We start from the raw sequence: 19,846 nt of genomic DNA, 5'->3' as shown, positions 1-19,846 counted from the left end.
TGCTTTCAGTTGATGATTTTTTGGGGGGTTAAATTAATAATTGCACCTTCTGTGAAAGCAAGTAGGTCATGCCCTTCCAGTGACTTCTTCTTCCTTGAATGTTCATCTTCAGTAGGAAAATCTGCAGCCTCCTTCTGTAGTATTTCTTTTCTTTGAATGGACTTTCTCGCCTGGTGCTGTACATATTCTCTGAAAGGCTTGACAAATGACAGTTACGCTTGATGGAGCAGACTCTCTTTTCTGTGAACCTGCATTGGATTAATTAATATCTAAATGCTTTTTTTTGTCTTCTATTCACCCTAGCAAGTATTGTTTGTATTTTAATTTAATAAAATACCAGAGCAATGCTTAAAGTCCTTTTCTCTTCTTTTATGTTAAAATAATATTTCAGATCTGGTATAGTTTGCATTAATGTCACTTCAGGTTACAGACGCTAATGCCAGATTTAATTAACCATTCAAAACTGCTGCAGCTCTAATAAAAATAATGTTTTTTTATAGTCTAATAAACTAACAGAATAGTAAATTGAATGGCTGTATTCACAAAGATATAAAAAAGAAATTAAGACAGCAGTAAACATAGTCACGCATCTTTTAACACTCATTCCTAATTCTCCTTACCAGACCAGTCGAGACGCATGGGTTTTTCTCCATTACCAGCAGACGGAGACAGAGAATGAAAGAATTGCTGGAAGCAGCATTATAAGTCCTACCCGTTGTCCTGCTCAGCTATGTACTGTATATATCCAGTCAGATTTTGTTGTCTTCTACTGTTATCAGAGGGTTTTTGTTTTGGTTTTTTTTTGTATGAGGGTTCAATTGTTTTCTAAAGGTTCTCTGAGCGGGTTTTTCCTGCTTAACCCCTGCTCATGGGGAGGTTTTTTGGATAATACTGAAGAGCTGCAGGTGGCACAGTCCGTTATAAGCCTTCTTCCAACAAAGCTTTCATTATCTGTCTCCATCTACTGGTAGGGGAGAAAAGCCCATGCATCTGGACTGGTCTTAGTAGGGCTAAAGGAAAGAAAATTAGCAAGTAAGGAACCTAATTTTACCTTATAGATAGAGAGAAAAAAGAAAGAAACATGAAACTTAAAGGACCCTATTCAATTAAGATTTTTTTTCAGGAGACACAGCACAGAAAAAATTCTTTGCAAATAAGGCCCCATGTTTGATTGGTGTTAGTGGCATCAGTAGGGGACAGTGGTCATCCTGTGGAAATAAGTTATTTCTGAGGAAAGCAGGGATGTTTCCCATGATGCCTTTCTGAACGATAAATTCCAGTCCTGCCCCAAACCTTTACTGGGCACTGCCAAAACCCTGGTCTTTATTGGACAGTTTATATTATTTATTGGAAGTTTATATTTATTGGACAGTTTATATTAGCACTGACGTTAACCCACTGGGTCGCTCCAGCTATATTGTTATTCCCCTGACTGTTATATTTTACTCTGATCGCAACAGTTATATTGTTATATATTGTTTTACCAGTTACATTGTTATATCAGTGGTTACTCCTATTGTAATATGTTGTTTTACATGTAAACCGGAGTGAAGGCCTCTAACTAAACTTCGGTATATTAAAAAAAAGCACAAATAAATAAATAAATGACCATAAGCTCCCAGTGAACACCCTTTCCCAGACTTCCATCATGTACCCTGGTTGACCACAGGCCTCTGCTGGGCACCCTAAGGGAGAGTTTGCAGGCCAAGCAACAGTCATTAAGGTGACTGACTTTGAGTTGATCTCCTGTTTCTCCATATCTTAGCCCTTCCAGAATTTCTGATCTTGACCTGTTTCTCATACACAGGTCGATACAGTACAGTGCGCTCTGGAGCGCACTGTTAGCCCAAGTTTGGACACGCGTTTTCGACGCGCTAGCTTTACCCCTTATTCACTAAGGGGTAATAGCACGTCGAAAATGCATATCCAACCCCCCCGAAACTAATAGCGCCCGCAACATGCAAATGCATGTTGATGGCCTTATTAGTTATTCCCGCGCGATACAGAAAGTAAAATGTGCAGCCAAGCCGCACATTTTACTTTCAGAAATTAACACCTGCCCAAAGGCTGGCATTAATTTCGGCCAGCACCCGAGAAGTGTACAGAAAAGCAGAAAAAACTGCTTTTCTGTACACCCTCCGACTTAATATCATAGCGATATTAAGTCAGAGGCCCCAAAAGTAAAAAAAAAAAAAAGTAAAAATTTAAAAAATTTAAAATCGGCCTCGGGTCAGAAGACGGACGCTCAATTATGCCGGCGTCCATTTTCCAAACCCATGGCTGTCAGCGGGTTTGAGAACCAACGCCGGCAACATTGAGCATCGGCTGTCAAACCCACTGACAGCCGCCGCTCCTGTCAAAAAGGAGGCACTAGGGACGTGCTAGTGTCTCTAGCGCCTCCTTTTACCGCGGGCCCTAATTTGCATAGACCACCCTCCTGAATCACACGCCCAGGAGAGTGGCCTGTGCGCGCGCTGGGAGAGTGGGCGCCCGCCAGCTCTCCCGCGCGTTTTTCTATATCGGCCTGCTAGTGATCCTGCAACCTTCACTCCTGCAGGCTGGCTAACTTGTTCACCTCATTCAAGTCTGCTGAAAGGCTTGATACTGGCCAGTGACGTTTCTCACTACAGCTTCTCCCTAGAGCAAGCTACAGAGAATGCTGCATCCTCCTCATGTGATCAGTGAGTGGCATGGGGCAGCTGGATCCAGTTCAGGAGTGGGTGCTTGTCACCGCCAACTTGTACCTGTTACAGTTTTGGCTGCAGTGCAACCGCCTCACCACAAGGGGTCCCTCTAGTGCTGGCTTTCCGGACAGGCCCAGTCCATCTCCTCTGTCCACTCTGTGCTCTGGGTGTGTCCTTATAACCCTGCCTGACAGTTGCCTCGGTGCTTCGGCATCGAGCTCTCCTGGGCTCCCTGCTCTAGCCCTGCGCGGCCTTCGGGCCTTTCCTTGCCTAGCCCTGCGCGGCCTTCGGGCCTTTCCTTGCCTAGCCCTGCGCGGCCTTCGGGCCTTTCCTTGCCTAGCCCTGCGCGGCCTTCGGGCCTTTCCTTGCCCTGCGCGGCCTTCGGGCCTTTTCCTTGCCTTGCCTTGTGTGGCCTACGGGCCTTCTGACCTGCCTTGCTCTGCTTACGGTGTGTGGCCTACGGGCCTTCTGTGTATGTGTGGCCTACGGGCCTTCTGACCTGCCTTGCTCTGCTTACGGTGTGTGGCCTACGGGCCTTCTGTGTATGTGTGGCCTACGGGCCTTCTGACCTGCCTTGCTCTGCTTACGGTGTGTGGCCTACGGGCCTTCTGTGTATGTATGGCCTACGGGCCTTCTGACCTGCCTTGCTCTGCTTACGGTGTGTGTGTGGCCTACGGGCCTTCTGTGTGTGTGTGTGGCCTACGGGCCTTCTGTGTGTGTGTGTGGCCTACGGGCCTTCTGTGTGTGCGTGTGGCCTACGGGCCTTCTGACCTGCCTTGCCCTGCTTACTGTGCCCTGACCCAGCCTGAACCTAGACACTGCTTTCTGCCGCCTGCCCTGACCCAGCCTGAACCTAGACACTGCTATCTGCCGCCTGCCCTGACCCAGCCTGAACCTAGACACTGCTTTCTGCCGCCTGCCCTGACCCAGCCTGGACCCAGACACTGCTATCTGCCGCCTGCCCTGACCCAGCCTGGACCCAGACCCTGTATCAGCCATTCTTGTCTCTCTCAATCTGGAGCCACCCTTCTGGGTGGTGTTCACGACTCCTGACCGGAGCCCAGTCGTAACAGTACCCTCTGAGTGACATTGTCACGGAGGCACAACCAGAGACAAACTGCTCCTGGAACACTGGCCCGACATACCCAATAATAGAATTAAAAAATGAAGATTAGCTCCAAGGAAGAAGTTTTTAAAACAAGGTGTATTCATAATAAAAATAGATATAAAAGGGTTAAAATTACAAGAAATACAATATAGCAAGAAAGAAGATCCTGAAGAATAAGTCCAAAACAGGAAGCAATATAGTCAAAAGAATAGCAAGTTAATATTTTGAGTCTAGACAGTCCCTCTGGTGTAATCATCAAAAGATGTTATAGCTAATGGATAGAATATAACATACATAGAACATGTAATTGAAATGAAATGCATGTCATTATGACATTGTGCAGTATGACAAGAGGCCATAAGAGGGCGCAGAAGGTTCAGCATACATAGTGCCCTGGTGCTTTGATGGAATTAAAGAGGATTCTGCCTGCATAGTACTAATCTCATTCCACCCCCCCCCCCTGCAGTTTATTGTGGAAATTCTGTAGGTAATCTTCACTAGAGAGATCAGGATAGAAGGATGTCCTCTAGCCAAACCCCGACCCCAGACAGATTGGAAATAAGATGGGATTATTTCTTCAAATTACCAAAGGAACGCAAAATGAAATTAGAATATAATGTAACATGAAAGAACTTAAAAATGAAACTTCAGACCTATTACGAGTAATTTGTAACCTATCATTAAAATCATCCATTATTCCTGAAAACTAGAAGGTGGCCAACGTAACCCCGATATATGAAAAGAGCTCCAGAGGTGATCTGGGGAAACTATAGACCGGTAAGCCTGATTTCAGTCCTGGAAAAAATTGTGGAAACTATTATAAAGAATAAAATCACAGAACATATAGATAGACATGATTTAATGGGTTTTACACATGGGAAATCTTGCCTCACAAATATGCTACATTTTTTTTTGAAGGGGTTAATAAACCTATGGATAAAGGTGAACCAATAGATGTGGTATATTTGGATTTTCAGAAGGCTTCTAAGAAAACTAAAAGTCATGGGATAGGAGGCAATGTCCTTTTGTGGATTGCAAACTGGTTAAAAGACAGGAAACAAGACAGATTTGCAATTCCAGCTGGGGGCGCGAACTTGGGGTGATATTTTGAAATCTATGTAAAGCCCCTCCCCCTTTTTTGAAATCTATGTAAACATTTTTTTGTAATCTATTTTGAAATCTATGAAATATTTTGAAATCTATTTTGAAATCTTTTTTGTAATCTATTTTGAAATCTATGTAAAGCCCCTCCCCCTTTTTTGGGCATTTCACTGTTTTATGTAAACCGGAGTGATTTGTATTTCATACAAGAACATGGGCATATAAAAATTAAAAATAAATAAATAAAAATAAATATATCGGCCAGACAATGCTCGATTTCCGCCAAACTTCAGGAAAATTGTTACAAAATGGTGTATCGGTGGTATCTCACCCCTGATAAACTACATAAATTTTATGCCCACATTGAGGATAAGTGCTGGTGTAATTGTGGAGCCACTGGCACCTATTTGCATATTTGATGGAACTGCCCTAAATTGGTTCCTTTATGGAAGGAGATATTTGCCTGGCTAGGTAAACTTTTGGAAATTGATATAAATCTCAATATTACAGTGGCCTTATTAAATGTCTTTCCTGATACTGTGCCCAAGAAATATCAACGGTTTTGTGCCCAACTGTTCATAGCTACACGCAGCCTCATAGCCTCCCACTGGAAATCAGAGAATACCCCCTCGATCACGGAGATCAAGGTGAAACTCCACTTTTATTACCGCCTGGCTTACTTGACAGCCTCCAGACATCACCGGCTCTCTACCTTTACAGCTTCCTGGAAACTCTTTATTACCGCATTAGGTCTGGAGTAGTTGACCCCACCTCTGGTATCGTCTTGGGATGATATCACACTGGCCAAGACATGGATAGCTTCCTATTGTGTTAGAATGTTATGATAAAACAATCTGAACTTTGTCTGATACTCTCTACCACTTAAGATGTTTTCTTACATATGTTGATGTGCGTTTGACGTAATACACCTGTGTAACTAATTCATTATTTGCAGTGGGCTGTTGGGCATGAAGTCGCAACATGATACTCTACCAGGGGGGAGGGGTAGGGGAGGGTGGGTATGGAGCCTTTTCCTAGTGGACTGCTGACGGGGATTGGTGTGATCCCGGACTTACAGACTGTTATGTGCCTGTTATCTCATTTGATGTACGTTATATGTTATCAAAGGAATAAAAATTGTCAAATTAAAAAAAAAAAAAAGACAGGAAACAGAGGGTAGGGTTAAATGGTCTCTTTTCACAGTGGAAAAAAGTAAATAGTGCAGTGCCTCAGGGATTTGTACTTGGACGGGTGCTTTTTAATTTAGTTATAACTGATGTGGAAAGAAGTATGATGAGTGAATTGATCAAATTTGCAGATGACACTAAATTATTTATAGTAGTTAAATCACAAGCAGATTATGATAAGTTACAGGAGGACCGTGCGAGACTGGAAGATTGGGTGGCCATATGGCAGATGAAATGTAATGTGGAAAAGTGCAAGTTGAGGCAAATAAGGAAAAATAACCCATGCTGTAGCTACACAATGTAAGGTTCTATTTTAGGAGTTACCATCCAGGGAAAAGATCTAGACGTCATAGTTGATATTACATTGAAATCATCAACTCAAGTGTGTTGTGACTGTCAAAAAAGCAAACAGAATATTAGGAATTATTAGGAAGGGAAAGACAAATAAAACAGGATGTCATAAATCCTCTGTATCGTTCAGTGGTTAGACGGCATCTTGAATACTATGTGCAATTCTGGTCACCTATCTTAAAAAAATAGAGTAGCACTGGAGAAAGTGCAGAGAAGGGCAACCAAAATGATAAAGGGCATGGAACGTCTCCCCAATGAGGAAAGGCTAAAGAGATTAGGGCTGTTCAGCTTGGAGGGATAAGACAGAGGTTTATAAAATTGTGAGAGGACTAAAACGGGTAAACGTGAATCGGTTATTTACTCTTTTGGATAACACAAAGACTAGAGGGCACTCCATGAAGTTAGCAAGCAGCACATTTAAAACAAATCGAAGAAAAATTGTTTTCACTCATTGCACAATTACACTCTGGAATTCGTTGCCTGAGGTTGTGGTTAAGGCAGCTAGTATAACTGGGTTTACAAAAGTTTGGATAAGTTCCTGGAAGAGAAGTCCTTAAACTGCTATTAATTAATAAGGAATAGCCACTGCTTGTTGCTGGCATTAGTAAATGGGAATGTTCTTAGTGGAAGAACTGAAAGACTGTGAGAAAATGGGTGAGGTGGAACAACAGTGGGCCAAACTGAAAAGAGCTATTACAAAGGCAAGAAATCTATATGGGGGTCATTCACTAAAAGTTTTCTCCCATTTTGTGTCTATGGGAAAAATGCTTAGTAAATGATCCCCTATGTTAAAAAAATAAATAAAAGTAAGAGGAAAAAGAAACAGATCTGACTCTCAAAGGAAGTGGCTGAAAAAATAAAGGCAAAAAGAATAGCTTTCAAGAAGTATAAAGGATCTCAAAAAGAGGAACACAGTGAAGAATATCTGATGAAATTGAGGGAGATAAAGAAAAACACCAGGAAAGCAAAAGGTCAAGCAGAAGAAAGGATTGCCAAAGGAGACAAAACATTTTTCAGAAACATCAGAGAAAGAAGGAAGGTCCGAAGTGGTATAGTGAAATTCAAAGGTAACAAGGATCAATGTGTGGAGAGATGAATAAATGGCAGAAATATTAAACAAATACTTCAGTTTGGTGTTCACTAAAGAAGACCTTGGAGAAGGGCCGTTGCTGGTAGACAAGACTGTAGATGGAGATGGGGGAAGATGAAACTCCGTTTATGGAATAGAATGTATGGAAAGAGCTAAGAAAACTGAAATTGATCAAGGCCATGGGGCCAGGTGAGGTACATTCCAGGATACTGAGAGAGTGCAGAGATGTGCTGGCGGGTCTGCTGAAGGACCATATCAATATATCCCTGGAAACGGGAGTGGTGCTACGGAATTCGAGAAGAGTGGTGGTGGTCCCACATCACAAGATTAGTAACAAAGAGGAGGCTGGAAACTACAGGCTGGTTAGTCTCATATCAGTGGTGGGAAAATTAATGAAGACACTGCTGAAGGAAAGGATAGTGAACTATCTGCAATGAGGTGGGTTGCTGGACTCGAGGCAGCATGGATTCACCAGGGGAAGGTCCTATCAGACAAATCTGATTGATTTTTTTGATTGGGTGACTAGAGAATTGGATCGAGGAAGAGCGCTCAATGTGATCTACTTGGATTTCAGCAAAGCTTTTGATACGGTCCCTTATAGGAGGCATGTGAATAAAATGAGAAGCTTGGGAGTGAGCGCCAAGGTGGTGGTGTGGATATCAAACTGTTTATCCAATAGGAGACAGCATGTAATGGTAAATGGAACCTACTCTGAAGAGAGAGCCATGTTAAGCAGAGTGCCATGTTGGCACCGGTACTGTTCAATATCTTTGTGAGTGATGACGTGGAAGGGATAGAAGGTAAAGTTTGTCTATTTGTGGATGATACTAAGATCTGCTAAAGAGTGGACACGCCTGAAGGAGTAGAGAAAATGAAAAGTGATTTAAAAAATCTTGAAGAGTGGTCTAAAATTTGGCAGCTGGGATTCACTGCCAAGAAATGCAGAATCATGTATCTGGGATGCATTAATCCATGATGGTGGATGAAAGACTGATGTGCACGGACCAAGAGAGGGATCTTGGGGTAATAGTGTCTGGTGATCTGAAGATGGCAAAGCAATGTGACAAGACGATAGCTAAAGCCAGTAGAATGCTGGGCTGTATAGAAAGAGGAATAACCAGTAGGAAAAAGGAGGTGATAATGCACTTGTATAGATCTTTGGTGAGTCCTCACCTGGAGTACTGTGTTCAGTTCTGGAGCCCATATCTCAAAAAGGATAAGAGACAGGATGGAGGCGGTCGAGAGAAGTCGACAAAAATGTGCTGTGGTCTGTATTGGAAGATCTATAAGGAGAGGCTGAAGGACCTGAATATGTATATCCTGGAAGAGAGGAGTTGCAGGGGAGATATGATACAGACCTTCAAATACCTAAAAGGTTTTAATGCTGTATGGAGTTCAAACCTTTTCCATTGGAAAGAAAATAGAACTATGGGTCACAATATTAAACTCCAGAGATACTACTCAGGAGCAGCGTCAGGAAGTATTTCTTCATGGAGAGGGTGGTCGAGGTCTGGAATACCCATCTGGAGGAGGTAGTAAAGACGAAAATAGTGAAAGAAATCACAGGAGCATGGGATAAACACTGTGGATCTCTGAAAGCTAGAGGATGGAAATGATATAAGCATGCAAAGGGGTAACTTGCTGGTATGGTGGTTACTACCCTTAACAGAAGGCATGGAGATTACTACCCTTAATCAATATGCTTTGATGCTTTTAATGCAACTGCAACATTGCTCCCTGCTTAGATGGCAAGGGGAAAAGAGAAATGAGATTCAGATGACAATCGAGGGCCCTGACTTCCATGGTGTGGGATACTGATACACAAACATAAGGGAAAAAGCACAGGACTGCTTGCCCTGGGCAGAATTTGCCATTAATTCTCATCCAACCAATGTTAATCCACAAACGTGGGGGTATACCTAATATCAAGCTCTTCCAAAAACCTGCACTTGAAAATCCAAAATTTCCCTTCTCTCTTTACAATATGAATTTTATTTTTGTTCCATTTTAAATATTCAGTTCACCTATGTAACTCACACTTACATGTGCAACCCAATTCTTGAATGTGTGTTATTTTTATTTTAATTTTTATCTATACTTTTTCTTAAAAACATTTTAATAGGTGTGTAGTGATGCTTCATAAAACTCAAGGACCACTAACCATTAGCGCCTTGATCAATTTTTTGGTTTAATCATGAGCACCACCATCCACCATTTAATTTTTAATTGATTCCTCAAAAATGCTTTTTATTATTGTAATTTTTTGTAATTTTTTTGAAAAGCTTTTCTTGTTATTTTTTTAAAAGTAAGTGTGAAAACACTAAAAGTCAAACAGAGGATGTCAGATCGCCAACCATTTAAAACTGGAGCAAAAGATCCCAGATGGCACTTATCTTAACACTTGAGATCCTCAAAAGGTCGTCTTTCGGCGGCACTTGCCCCAACAAGGCCAGGTTTCAATTACTCTTCATCAGGGGAAGCCACTCTAACGCTGCACACTGCGATAACGTTTCATCTGTTCTTTCAAACTTGTTAAGAGCTCGTCTTAGCGCTGCTCGCTCCACACTCCTCTTCAAAAGATGGCGGACCCGCTCTCCCCTGTTCGGCGTCCCGGTTTAAAGGGAGTCCATCACGTGACTTCCGGCATGGCTTCAAAAGAAAGCCCCTCCCCTTTAAAAACAAATTCAGAGGAGAGACAACCAATCAATCTGGTCATTCAAACCCATGGGCGCTTCAGTTTTTAATTTAAATATCCAATATTGTTCCCTCCGGTTCAATATAGTCCCCACATCGTCCCACTCAGTTTTCTTTGTAATTTGCACTTAGCACGTGGAGACTTTTGTGTTGGGTGCTGGTTAGGGTGGATGTATTTATTTATTTTAAATTATTTTTAGGCTGCCTATAATGGCACATGCTAAGCAGGTTACAAGCATAATAAAAACAAATATATTCAAAGCAAAAAAAACATTATAACATTATTACACTCTTTCACAAATATTCTTACAAATCACATTTTCATATTTAATTCACAGTGAACAATAAAATGAAATATGAAAATAATTATGTCATTCAATTGTAACAGAAAAAGGCTTCCTCAAAAAGAGCAGCTTTTAATTTTTTCTGAAAGGCCTTTGTATCTTTTATGGACCTGATTTCTTCTGGGAGAGTATCCCATAATTTTGGACCAATTATGCATATAGCACGATTAGGGACTTCTAAATGAGATTCATTCACACTGGGTAATGTGATATTCCCTAAATAAAGTAGATAAATAGTCAGGCATTATCTTGAAAAGATTTCATTATTAGCATATTAAATTTGAATTTTAGTCGCTGAGAGACTGGCAACTAATGCAGTTTTTGTAAGATTGGGGTTTTTTGTTCAAATTTATTTGTGTTGGTAATTAGTCTGGCGGCAGAATTTTGAAGATATACCGCAATACCCAAATCCATAACCTCCTCTGTGCTAAAGCTGGGGAGTGCTGCGCTGTGTCTTGTCTGATAAAACCCATGAAGGTTAAGATCAGTTGTACTCTCTTGTGCTGGTTTTCTCTCTTTTAAGATAATGTCTGAGTTCACACTCTAGAACTTGATTCCAGTTGCATGAAAGAGAGGAAACATGAGCCTATATGCAAGGTTTTAGTGGTAGCTTTGGGATACAAACTTGTAATGGAGTAAGGGCTGGTTTACTCCCTCTCCCCAGTTTTTTTTTGTTTTTGTTTTAATATTCAGTGGAACAGGGAATAAGTTTTATATACTAACTCTTGGGAGAATCTAAATGAGCTTCCTCCTTATCATTAATGCAGACAGATTCCAGCTGCTCACAGAGACAAAGGGCCCTAGTGGGAGAACACAGTGCTGCACACATTTCCCTTTCTAGGACTGCCATGACAAGGCAGGACCTCATCCCAGCCCATCTTGGCCCTTATGTGTGTTTGAGAGAAATGGAAACGTTAGGCTAGAATTGATGGGAGTGGGGGGGAAGTCGACCTATATGCATTTAGGGGCGGATTTTAAAAGCCCTGCTCGCGTAAATCCGCCCGGATTTACGCGAGCAGGGCCTTGCGCGCCGGCACGCCTATTTTCCATAGGCCTGCCGGTGCGCGCAGAGCCCCGGGACTCGCGTAAGTCCCGGGGGTTTTTGTCGGGGGCGTGTCGGGGGCGGGGCCGATCGCGGTGTTTTGGGGGCGGGACGCGGCGTTTCGGGGGCGGGCCCGGGGGTGTGGTTTCGGCCCCGGGCGGTCCGGGGGCGTGGCTGCGCCCTCCGGAACCGCCCCCAGGTCGCATCTCGGCGCGCTAGCGGCCCGCTGGCGCGCGGGGATTTACGTCTCCCTCCGGGAGGCGTAAATCCCCGGACAAAGGTAGGGCCGGGGGGATGGGTTAGATAGAGGAAGGGAGGGGAAGGTGAGGGGAGGGTGAAAGCGAGTTCCCTCCGAGGCCGCTCCGATTTCGGAGCGGCCTCAGAGGGAATGGAGGCAGGCTGCGCAGCTTGGCGCGCGCCAGCTGCACAAAATCGTTAGCCTTGCGCGCGCCAATACGGCTACGCGCGTATCTACTAAAATCCAGTGTACTTTTGTTTGCGACTGGTGCGCCAACAAAAGTACGCGAACGCGCATTTTTTGTAAATCTACCCCTCTGTGTGAGTGATCGTTAGCTCTCTTTTTTCCTTCTTGGCTAGAACCTCTGTCTCTCTCCTTTTTCTTCTAGTACACGGGTGAGTGATTGCGCCTCTCTTTAGTCACTGTGCCCAAGGAGTTGGTGAAAGCAATTCCCTTTTTATTTATTTAGTTGTTCTGGACCTGCACTGAATAATACTGATGTTCCTCTTACTTTTATTCTGTTCTTTGACTTGATCAGCTTAGTATATTCATACTTCTTCTCGCTGTTGATAATAATTAGCATTTGTTCTGTCGTGCTAACCTTTGGAATGCCTTTGCTGTTCTCCAGCTGGGCGGCACCATCGGTGACATTGAAGGGATGGCATTCGTTGAGGCATTCAGACAATTCCAGTTCAGGGCCAAAAGAGAGAACTTCTGCAACATCCACGTCAGCCTCGTACCTCAGGTACCAATGCCCATTGACCAGTTTTCCACTGCGCTGCAAACTTGCCAGGAGAACGAGTAAGACACTGCCTGGCTCAGAGGTCACCAACTGGCTCTGTGCCAGCTTTGGGGAGTCCCAGTTTTACCTCTGTTGCATCTATGGGCTTTTAACCACTGCTTTTCTTGGAATCTAAAAAGATGGATCCACAATTCTGTAGATTCAGTGAGGTAAAACTAGGGCAGGTTAAGCTTGTCTGGATGATATGGATTATGGTAGGAAACTAGGTCTCCCATTTTGTGTTTATGAGAAGAATGCTGTGCTATATGTGACGCTCTGTGCATTCGTGCTCTGCTTAAGTTTGGTTATGGGCTCTACATTACTTCTGCCTTATCCAAAATAATTATTTCTGCATGTGCATGGATGCCAAAATATGTTCTTTTCATATGGATTTTTCTCCCTCCCCACCTCAGCCTAATTCAACAGGAGAGCAAAAGACAAAACCGACCCAAAACAGTGTTCGAGCATTGAGAGGATTGGGCTTATCACCGGATTTGGTAAGTGAATGGAGGCAATAAAGCCAGCTGCACGTGCAATATGTGAGAGCTAAGAGACTCACCTGAAGTGACATAGTGCTGAAACATATCCTCCTGGTTATAGCACGCTTTCTGGAACAGAGCTCATAAATTCTAAATATGAGACCATCACACGCAATCTGTTTACTTTAGCAAGAAAATGATTATGTAGCAGTTCCCTAATTTAATCGCGGTTCTCTCAATGTTCTTTTTGTTTAGTAATTTTCTTATGCAATAAAAGTCTCAGATGACAGCAAGAAATGCTTATCAAAAGTCATGTGTCCATGCCAACATGGTTTCGTGTTTCAATACAATCTGCCTCAGGGGTACATCAGTGCTTCTGTCCAAACAAGTCTCTCCTACACAGTGAAAAAAAAGGACCATTTTATATTCTCCAATGTGACCATTCAGGAACTGGTTCATTCATTTCCACCAAGGCCAATCTTTATTGGTAAGTTGTAGAGTGAATACCTCCAGTGAAAAAGTTGTTCACTCGTCCATAATATTTAGCACAAGCTATACCATTCTGCTTCCTCACTCATACTTTTTGATGTCACTGTGTGGAGGGTAAAGATCCAGTAATGTTCACGGATATTCAGAAGGGATTCCCTGTGAACCTCAAGCCCATGATAATCTAACTTGCTCAATAAATGTCTATTTTAAGTCCTGAAGTGAATGACTGAATGAGAGACCGTGCTGAACCATGGGTGCCAGCAGTTTCCTAGTGTTCACACAACTCCGGTGCGCAGTGAGACAAATTCATACATTCTGTTTCATCTGATCGATCTTATAGTTTCAGACAAAGGCACTGTATAATGCACACAATAAACTTAGCTGCACAATCTGTGTTATTCATTAATAAAACTCAATGCACCATCAAACGATGAAGCCACACCTCATCTTCCATGGTCTGCTCAGACACATTACAAGAATCACAGGCTCAGTCAAAATGGGCCATTCCCAGGTGTTGCCATGCGAGTCTCTTCATTTTGGTTTTTCTGTTAGCGTGAAAAGACTTTTTTTTTGTTCTATCTAACACTACCAGTCACAGTCATTTTTTTCCTTTGTAGGGGTCTTTTTTATAATTATTATTCTTTTAGTTTTCATTCGAGTCTCTTAAAAAAAAAAAAGTAAATTTATTTTTTCTTCAAGGTTGATTTAGCATCGCTCCTCTTAAGAATGGCAGAAAGCAAGCTGGAATTAAAAAATGTCCCTGTGGGGGAAGTGACGTCATCTGGGCTGATGGCTGCTTAACTTGCTTGCTCCCAATTACATCTGCATTCATCCCCTATATTTAGCAATCTGTTTTGTGATTGCCCGCAGGAGATTGAAAAAGGAGATCGAGAGGTTTGCAGAGTATAGTTTCATTGACGCAGAAACCTGATTTGAAGCAGTTTTCTTACGCCGGAGCCTTGGCGTGGGAAGAGGAAGGTAAGGCCGGGATGGCCGGGGCCAAGTGGAAGGAGCTGGAAATTGTTGCTGAAGTGCAGGGCCCAGCATCAAGCACTGTGCCTTCCCGATATGAATGGAGACTTTAATTCATACCAAATAAAAGTTTGCACTTGGACTACCTTGGTGTCTAATCCACATTGTTGCCCAAACAGCATTCTTAGACAACCTACCCTCTTGTTTTATCATTCCCGATATGAATTCCAGCAGTGGTTTAAAGAATTGCGATCGGATATGTTAGCGATTAAAGAAGAGATCGTTAACTCCGTGAATGCCCTGTGAAAAGATATAATTGAACTGGGTGCGCATGTGGAGGAGGCAGAGATACACCTAGACGACCATGCAGCAGAGATGACGCAGTTGCAGGTCAAATGTGATAAAATAACAGAATCACAAGATAACTTGCAAGATCATTTAGAGGACATGGAAAATCGGATGCGGAGGGTAAATTTGCAATTCTGCGGAGTTCCAGAGAGTTCAGAATATGAGAATATTGGAGGAATTGAGTTGTGAATTAATAAGGGTATTGTGATAATTTTGGGAGGGATTGTCTGTTAATTGTTGTCTAATTTTGTCTCTGTAATTGAGGTTCTTGGGAAGAAATGAGTTGCTGACTTATTTTTTAAGCCGTCCCTTGAAGAAGTGGGAGAAAGGAGACGCTGATTTACTTTCTGGTTTGGGACTGAGTAGTCCCCTGAAGAAGCTGAGGCGAAACAAGCTGAGGCGAAACAAGGATCCTTGTTGGGGCGCAGTGGAGTGTTCCTGTGCAGATACATGAGAAGACTCTGTATGATAGAATATAGTGTGGGATTTGATAATAGGGTTGAGAGGACCCTGGTGGATTTAGTGAGTAAATTTAGTGTTGGAATAAAAAATTGGAAGAAGGATCCAACAGAAGAAAATAGGATAAAGCATAAATGTTGGCAAGTTAAATGTAAGACATTGATAAGACAGGCTAAGAGAGAATTTGAAAAGAAGTTGGCTGTAGAGGCAAAAACTCACAGTAAAAACTTTTTAAAATATATCCGAAGCAGAAAGCCTGTGAGGGAGTCAGTTGGACCATTAGATGATCGAAGGGTTAAAGGGGCACTTAGAGAAGATAAGGCCATCGCGGAAAGATTAAATGATTTCTTTGCTTCGGTGTTTACTGAAGAGGATGTTGGGGAGGTACCCGTAATGGAGAAGGTTTTCATGGGTAATGATTCAGATGGACTAAATCAAATCACGGTGAACCTAGAAGATGTGGTAGGCCTGATTGACAAACTGAAGAGTAGTAAATCACCTGGACCGGATGGTATACACCCCAGAGTTCTGAAGGAACTAAAAACTGAAATTTCAGACCTATTAGTAAAAATTTGTAACCTATCATTAAAATCATCCATTGTACCTGAAGACAGGATAGCAAATGTAACCCCAATATTTAAAAAGGGCTCCAGGGGCGATCCGGGAAACTACAGACCGGTTAGCCTGACTTCAGTGCCAGGAAAAATAATGGAAAGTATTCTAAACATCAAAATCACAGAACATATAGAAAGACATGGTTTAATGGAACAAAGTCAGCATGGCTTTACCCAGGGCAAGTCTTGCCTCACAAATCTGCTTCACTTTTTTGAAGGAGTTAATAAACATGTGGATAAAGGTGAACCGGTAGATATAGTATACTTGGATTTTCAGAAGGCGTTTGACAAAGTTCCTCATGAGAGGCTTCTAGGAAAAGTAAAAAGTCATGGGATAGGTGGCGATGTCCTTTAGTGGATTGCAAACTGGCTAAAATAGAAACATAGAAACATAGAAAATGATGACAGAAGAAGACCAATCGGCCCATCTAGTCTGCCCAGCAAGCTTCACACTTCTTTTTTCTCATACTTATCTGTTTCTCTTGGCTCTTGGTAACCTTAGGTTCTATTTCCCTTTCACCCCCACCATTAATGTAGAGAGCAGTGATGGAGCTGCTTCCAAGTGAAATATTAAGTTTGATTAGTTGGTTAAGTGGCAGCATAGCTCTCTGTCGTTGAAGCAGAGATATGCGTGAAGTATTAGTTTTACTTCTCCCCTGCCGTTGAAGCAGAGAGCAATGCTGGATATGCGTGAAGTATTAGTTTTTCTTCTCCCCTGCCGTTGTAGCAGAGAGCTATGCTTGATATGCATTGAAAGTGAAGTAAGCCTTGAAGGTCACATTAACTATAAAAGACAGGAAACAGAGAGTAGGATTAAATGGACAATTTTCTCAGTGGAAGGGAGTGGGCAGTGGAGTGCCTCAGGGATCTGATTGGGATCCTTACTTTTCAATATATTTATAAATGATCTGGAAAGAAATACGACAAGTGAGATAATCAAATTTGCAGATGACACAAAATTGTTCAGAGTAGTTAAATCACAAGCAGATTGTGATAAATTGCAGGAAGACCTTGTGAGGCTGGAAAATTGGGCATCCAAATGGCAGATGAAATTTAATGTGGATAAGTGCAAGGTGATGCATATAGGGAAAAATAACCCATGCTATAATTACACAATATTGGGTTCCATATTAGGTGCTACAACCCAAGAAAGAGATCTAGGTGTCATAGTGGATAACACATTGAAATTGTCGGTTCAGTGTGCTGCAGCAGTCAAAAAAGCAAACAGAATTTATTTATTTATTTAACAGTTTTATATACCGACCTTCATAGTAAATAACCATATCAGATCGGTTTACAATAAACAAGAAAATAACTGGGGTCGCAATTCAAGTGAACGAAAGGTAAACAATAGGTAGGAATGAGTCAAAGTTACAATCAACAGGGTAAGGGAACTTGGAAGCTTGCAAGAAGCTGGAAGGAAGACAAGGCAGGAAATAAATAAAAACAAAGTGATAACATAGTGCGTAAGAGTTAAAGCTTAATGGTGCTTTAATCTGGAAGAGTCAGAGTCCATTTGCGTGAGGACAACTAGTGCTTGTCTGGTGGGTCGGCGAAGGCTTGGTGAAAGAGCCAGGTTTTAAGTCGTTTTCTAAAAGTTAACAGGCAAGGCTCTACTCTGAGGCTTGATGGGATGCTATTCCAAATAGATGGGCCAGCTATTGAAAAAGCTCTGTCCTTTGTCATCGAGAGGCGTGAGGCTTTAGTAGGAGGGAATTTCAGAGTGCCTTTGAGAGTATCTCTGGTTGGTCTGTTAGAGGAGTAGAGTTTGAATGGGATTTCCAGGTCGAGTTGAAGATGATGATGGATAGCTTTATGAATTACTGTGATCGATTTGTATAGAATTCTGAAATTGACTGGTAACCAGTGTAGGTTCCTGAGGATGGGAGAGATGTGTTCGCTGCGTCTGGTACTGGTCAGCAATCTCGCAGCCGCGTTTTGTAACATCTGCAGTGGTTTGGTAGTGGATTTGGGGAGGCCTAGGAAAAGGGCACTGCAGCAGTCTATTTTGGCGAACAGTAGCGCTTGGAGGACTGTCCTGAAGTCGTGGAAGAATAAGAGTGGTTTGAGACGTTTCAGAATCTGTAATCTGAAGAAACAGTCTTTGGATGTAGTGTTGACCATTTTCTTAAGGTTTAGTCGATTGTCTAGTATTACCCCAAGGTCTCTAACCTGCTTGCAGGTAATGTGAGGGCTGTGTGGTGATGGTGGGGAGATATTGATTTCGTTTGAGGAGATGTAGAGCAGCTCTGTCTTAGAGGCGTTGAGAACCAGGTTTAGGCTGTTAAGTAGGTTAGTGATGGATAGAAGGCAGTTGTTCCAATGGGTGAGCGCTTTTGAGATCGATTCTGTTATTGGGATTAGAATCTGTACGTCGTCTGCGTACAGATAATGAATTAGGTGGAGGTCTGTTAACAGTTGGCAGAGGGGGAGGAGGTAAATATTAAAGAGGGTAGGAGATAGGGAGGAACCCTGAGGTACGCCAAGAGTTGATTTAGTTATGGGTGACTCTTTATTGTTGATTTTGACTTTGAAAGTCCTATTGCTGAGGAAGGACTTGAACCAGTTGTGGGCAGATCCGGAGATGCCGATGTCTGTTAGGCGATCCAGCAGGATGGTATGGTTGACGGTGTCAAAAGCTGCTGAGATGTCTAACAGGATTAACAGAAAGGAGTGTCCTTTGTCTAACCCATGATAATATGGTCAGTGAGTGAAATGAGAAGGGTCTCCGTGTTGCGTGATTTACGAAAACCATATTGCGATGGGTATAGGATCTTGTGGTCTTCGAGATATTCAGAAAGTTGGGTGTTTACCAGTTTCTCTGTTAGTTTGGCCACGAATGGGAGGTTCGAGATGGGTCTGAAATTAGTTAAAACATTCGGATCTAAGTTGTGTTTCTTGAGGAGTGGCTTGAGTGAGGCGGTTTTTAGACTGTCTGGGTAGCTTCCATGGGTTAGAAGACTGTTTATGATACTGGTCAGAGGTCCTGAGATCGCATTTGGGATGAGAAGCAGGAGTCTCGATGGGATGTTATCGGCCGGATGGCTTGATGGTTTCTGCCTTTTTAACAGGGATTCAATCTCTTTGGTGGAGATTGACTCAAAACTGTCGAAATTAGGTCTAGTGAGAGATTGGGGATTCTCACGTGACTTGAGAGGTGTAGTATTTGAAGGCAGGAGGGCGAGAGTATTTAAAATCTTCTGTTGAAAGAATGAAGCGAGTTCGTTAGCCTTGTACAGAGCATGTTCATCTGGAATAGGTGGGGGAGTAGATTTGGTGATTTGTGTCACGTAGGCGAATAGGGCCTGGGCATCATATTGGAAATGATGTATTTTATTTGCGTAGTATTCCTTTTTTTTCTGTAGAATGGCGGTCCTGTAGTGATGTAAGAATCCCTTGTATAAAGTGTAGAGGTGTTGGGGGTTTTGCGCCATCTGTTTTCTTTATGGCGTAAGGTCTGTTTCATTTGTTTAAGTTCAGCGCTGAACCAGGGTTGATTTCCCTTTTTTGTTGGGTTGATTGTTTTGGAGACCATAGGGCACCATTTATTTGCGACAGCTTCTGTAATCCTTTGCCAGGAGGAAAGGAGGAAAGAATGTTGGGAATTATTAGAAAGGGAATGGTGAATAAAACGGAAAATGTCATAATGCCTCTGTATCGCTCCATGGTGAGACCGCACCTTGAATATTGAGTTCCTCAGTCCCAAGAAACATAGAAACATAGAAATGACGGCAGAAGAAGACCAAACGGCCCATCCAGTCTGCCCAGCAAGCTACGCACTTTATCCTTTTTTTTTTTTTCCTTTTTCTATCTCCCACCTGTTACTATTGGCTTCCAGTACCCTCCAACCTTAATTCCCCTCCAC

The 19,846-nt window shown here is 42.5% G+C and overlaps 1 protein-coding gene across 5 annotated transcripts in view; it reads left to right on the top strand.

The window, feature by feature from the left end:
* Window positions 1–19,846, top strand: part of CTPS2 (CTP synthase 2) — a 428,947-nt gene that overhangs the window by 93,672 nt on the left and 315,429 nt on the right. For 4 of the 5 annotated variants that reach the window (XM_029603286.1, XM_029603284.1, XM_029603285.1 and 1 more), the window contains 2 exons: window positions 12,468–12,584; window positions 13,034–13,117. The exons of the other annotated variant lie outside the window; for it this stretch is intronic. In XM_029603286.1, the coding sequence (XP_029459146.1) occupies window positions 12,468–12,584; window positions 13,034–13,117 (201 nt within the window). The remainder of the gene's footprint in view (window positions 1–12,467; window positions 12,585–13,033; window positions 13,118–19,846) is intronic. 5 annotated transcript variants of the gene reach the window in all.

The sequence above is a fragment of the Rhinatrema bivittatum genome, chromosome 5 (assembly GCF_901001135.1).
Source record: "Rhinatrema bivittatum chromosome 5, aRhiBiv1.1, whole genome shotgun sequence".
NCBI lineage: Eukaryota > Metazoa > Chordata > Amphibia > Gymnophiona > Rhinatrematidae > Rhinatrema > Rhinatrema bivittatum.
The sequence above is the reverse complement of the archived record's forward strand: the minus strand, read 5'-3'. Positions and strand labels throughout refer to the sequence as shown.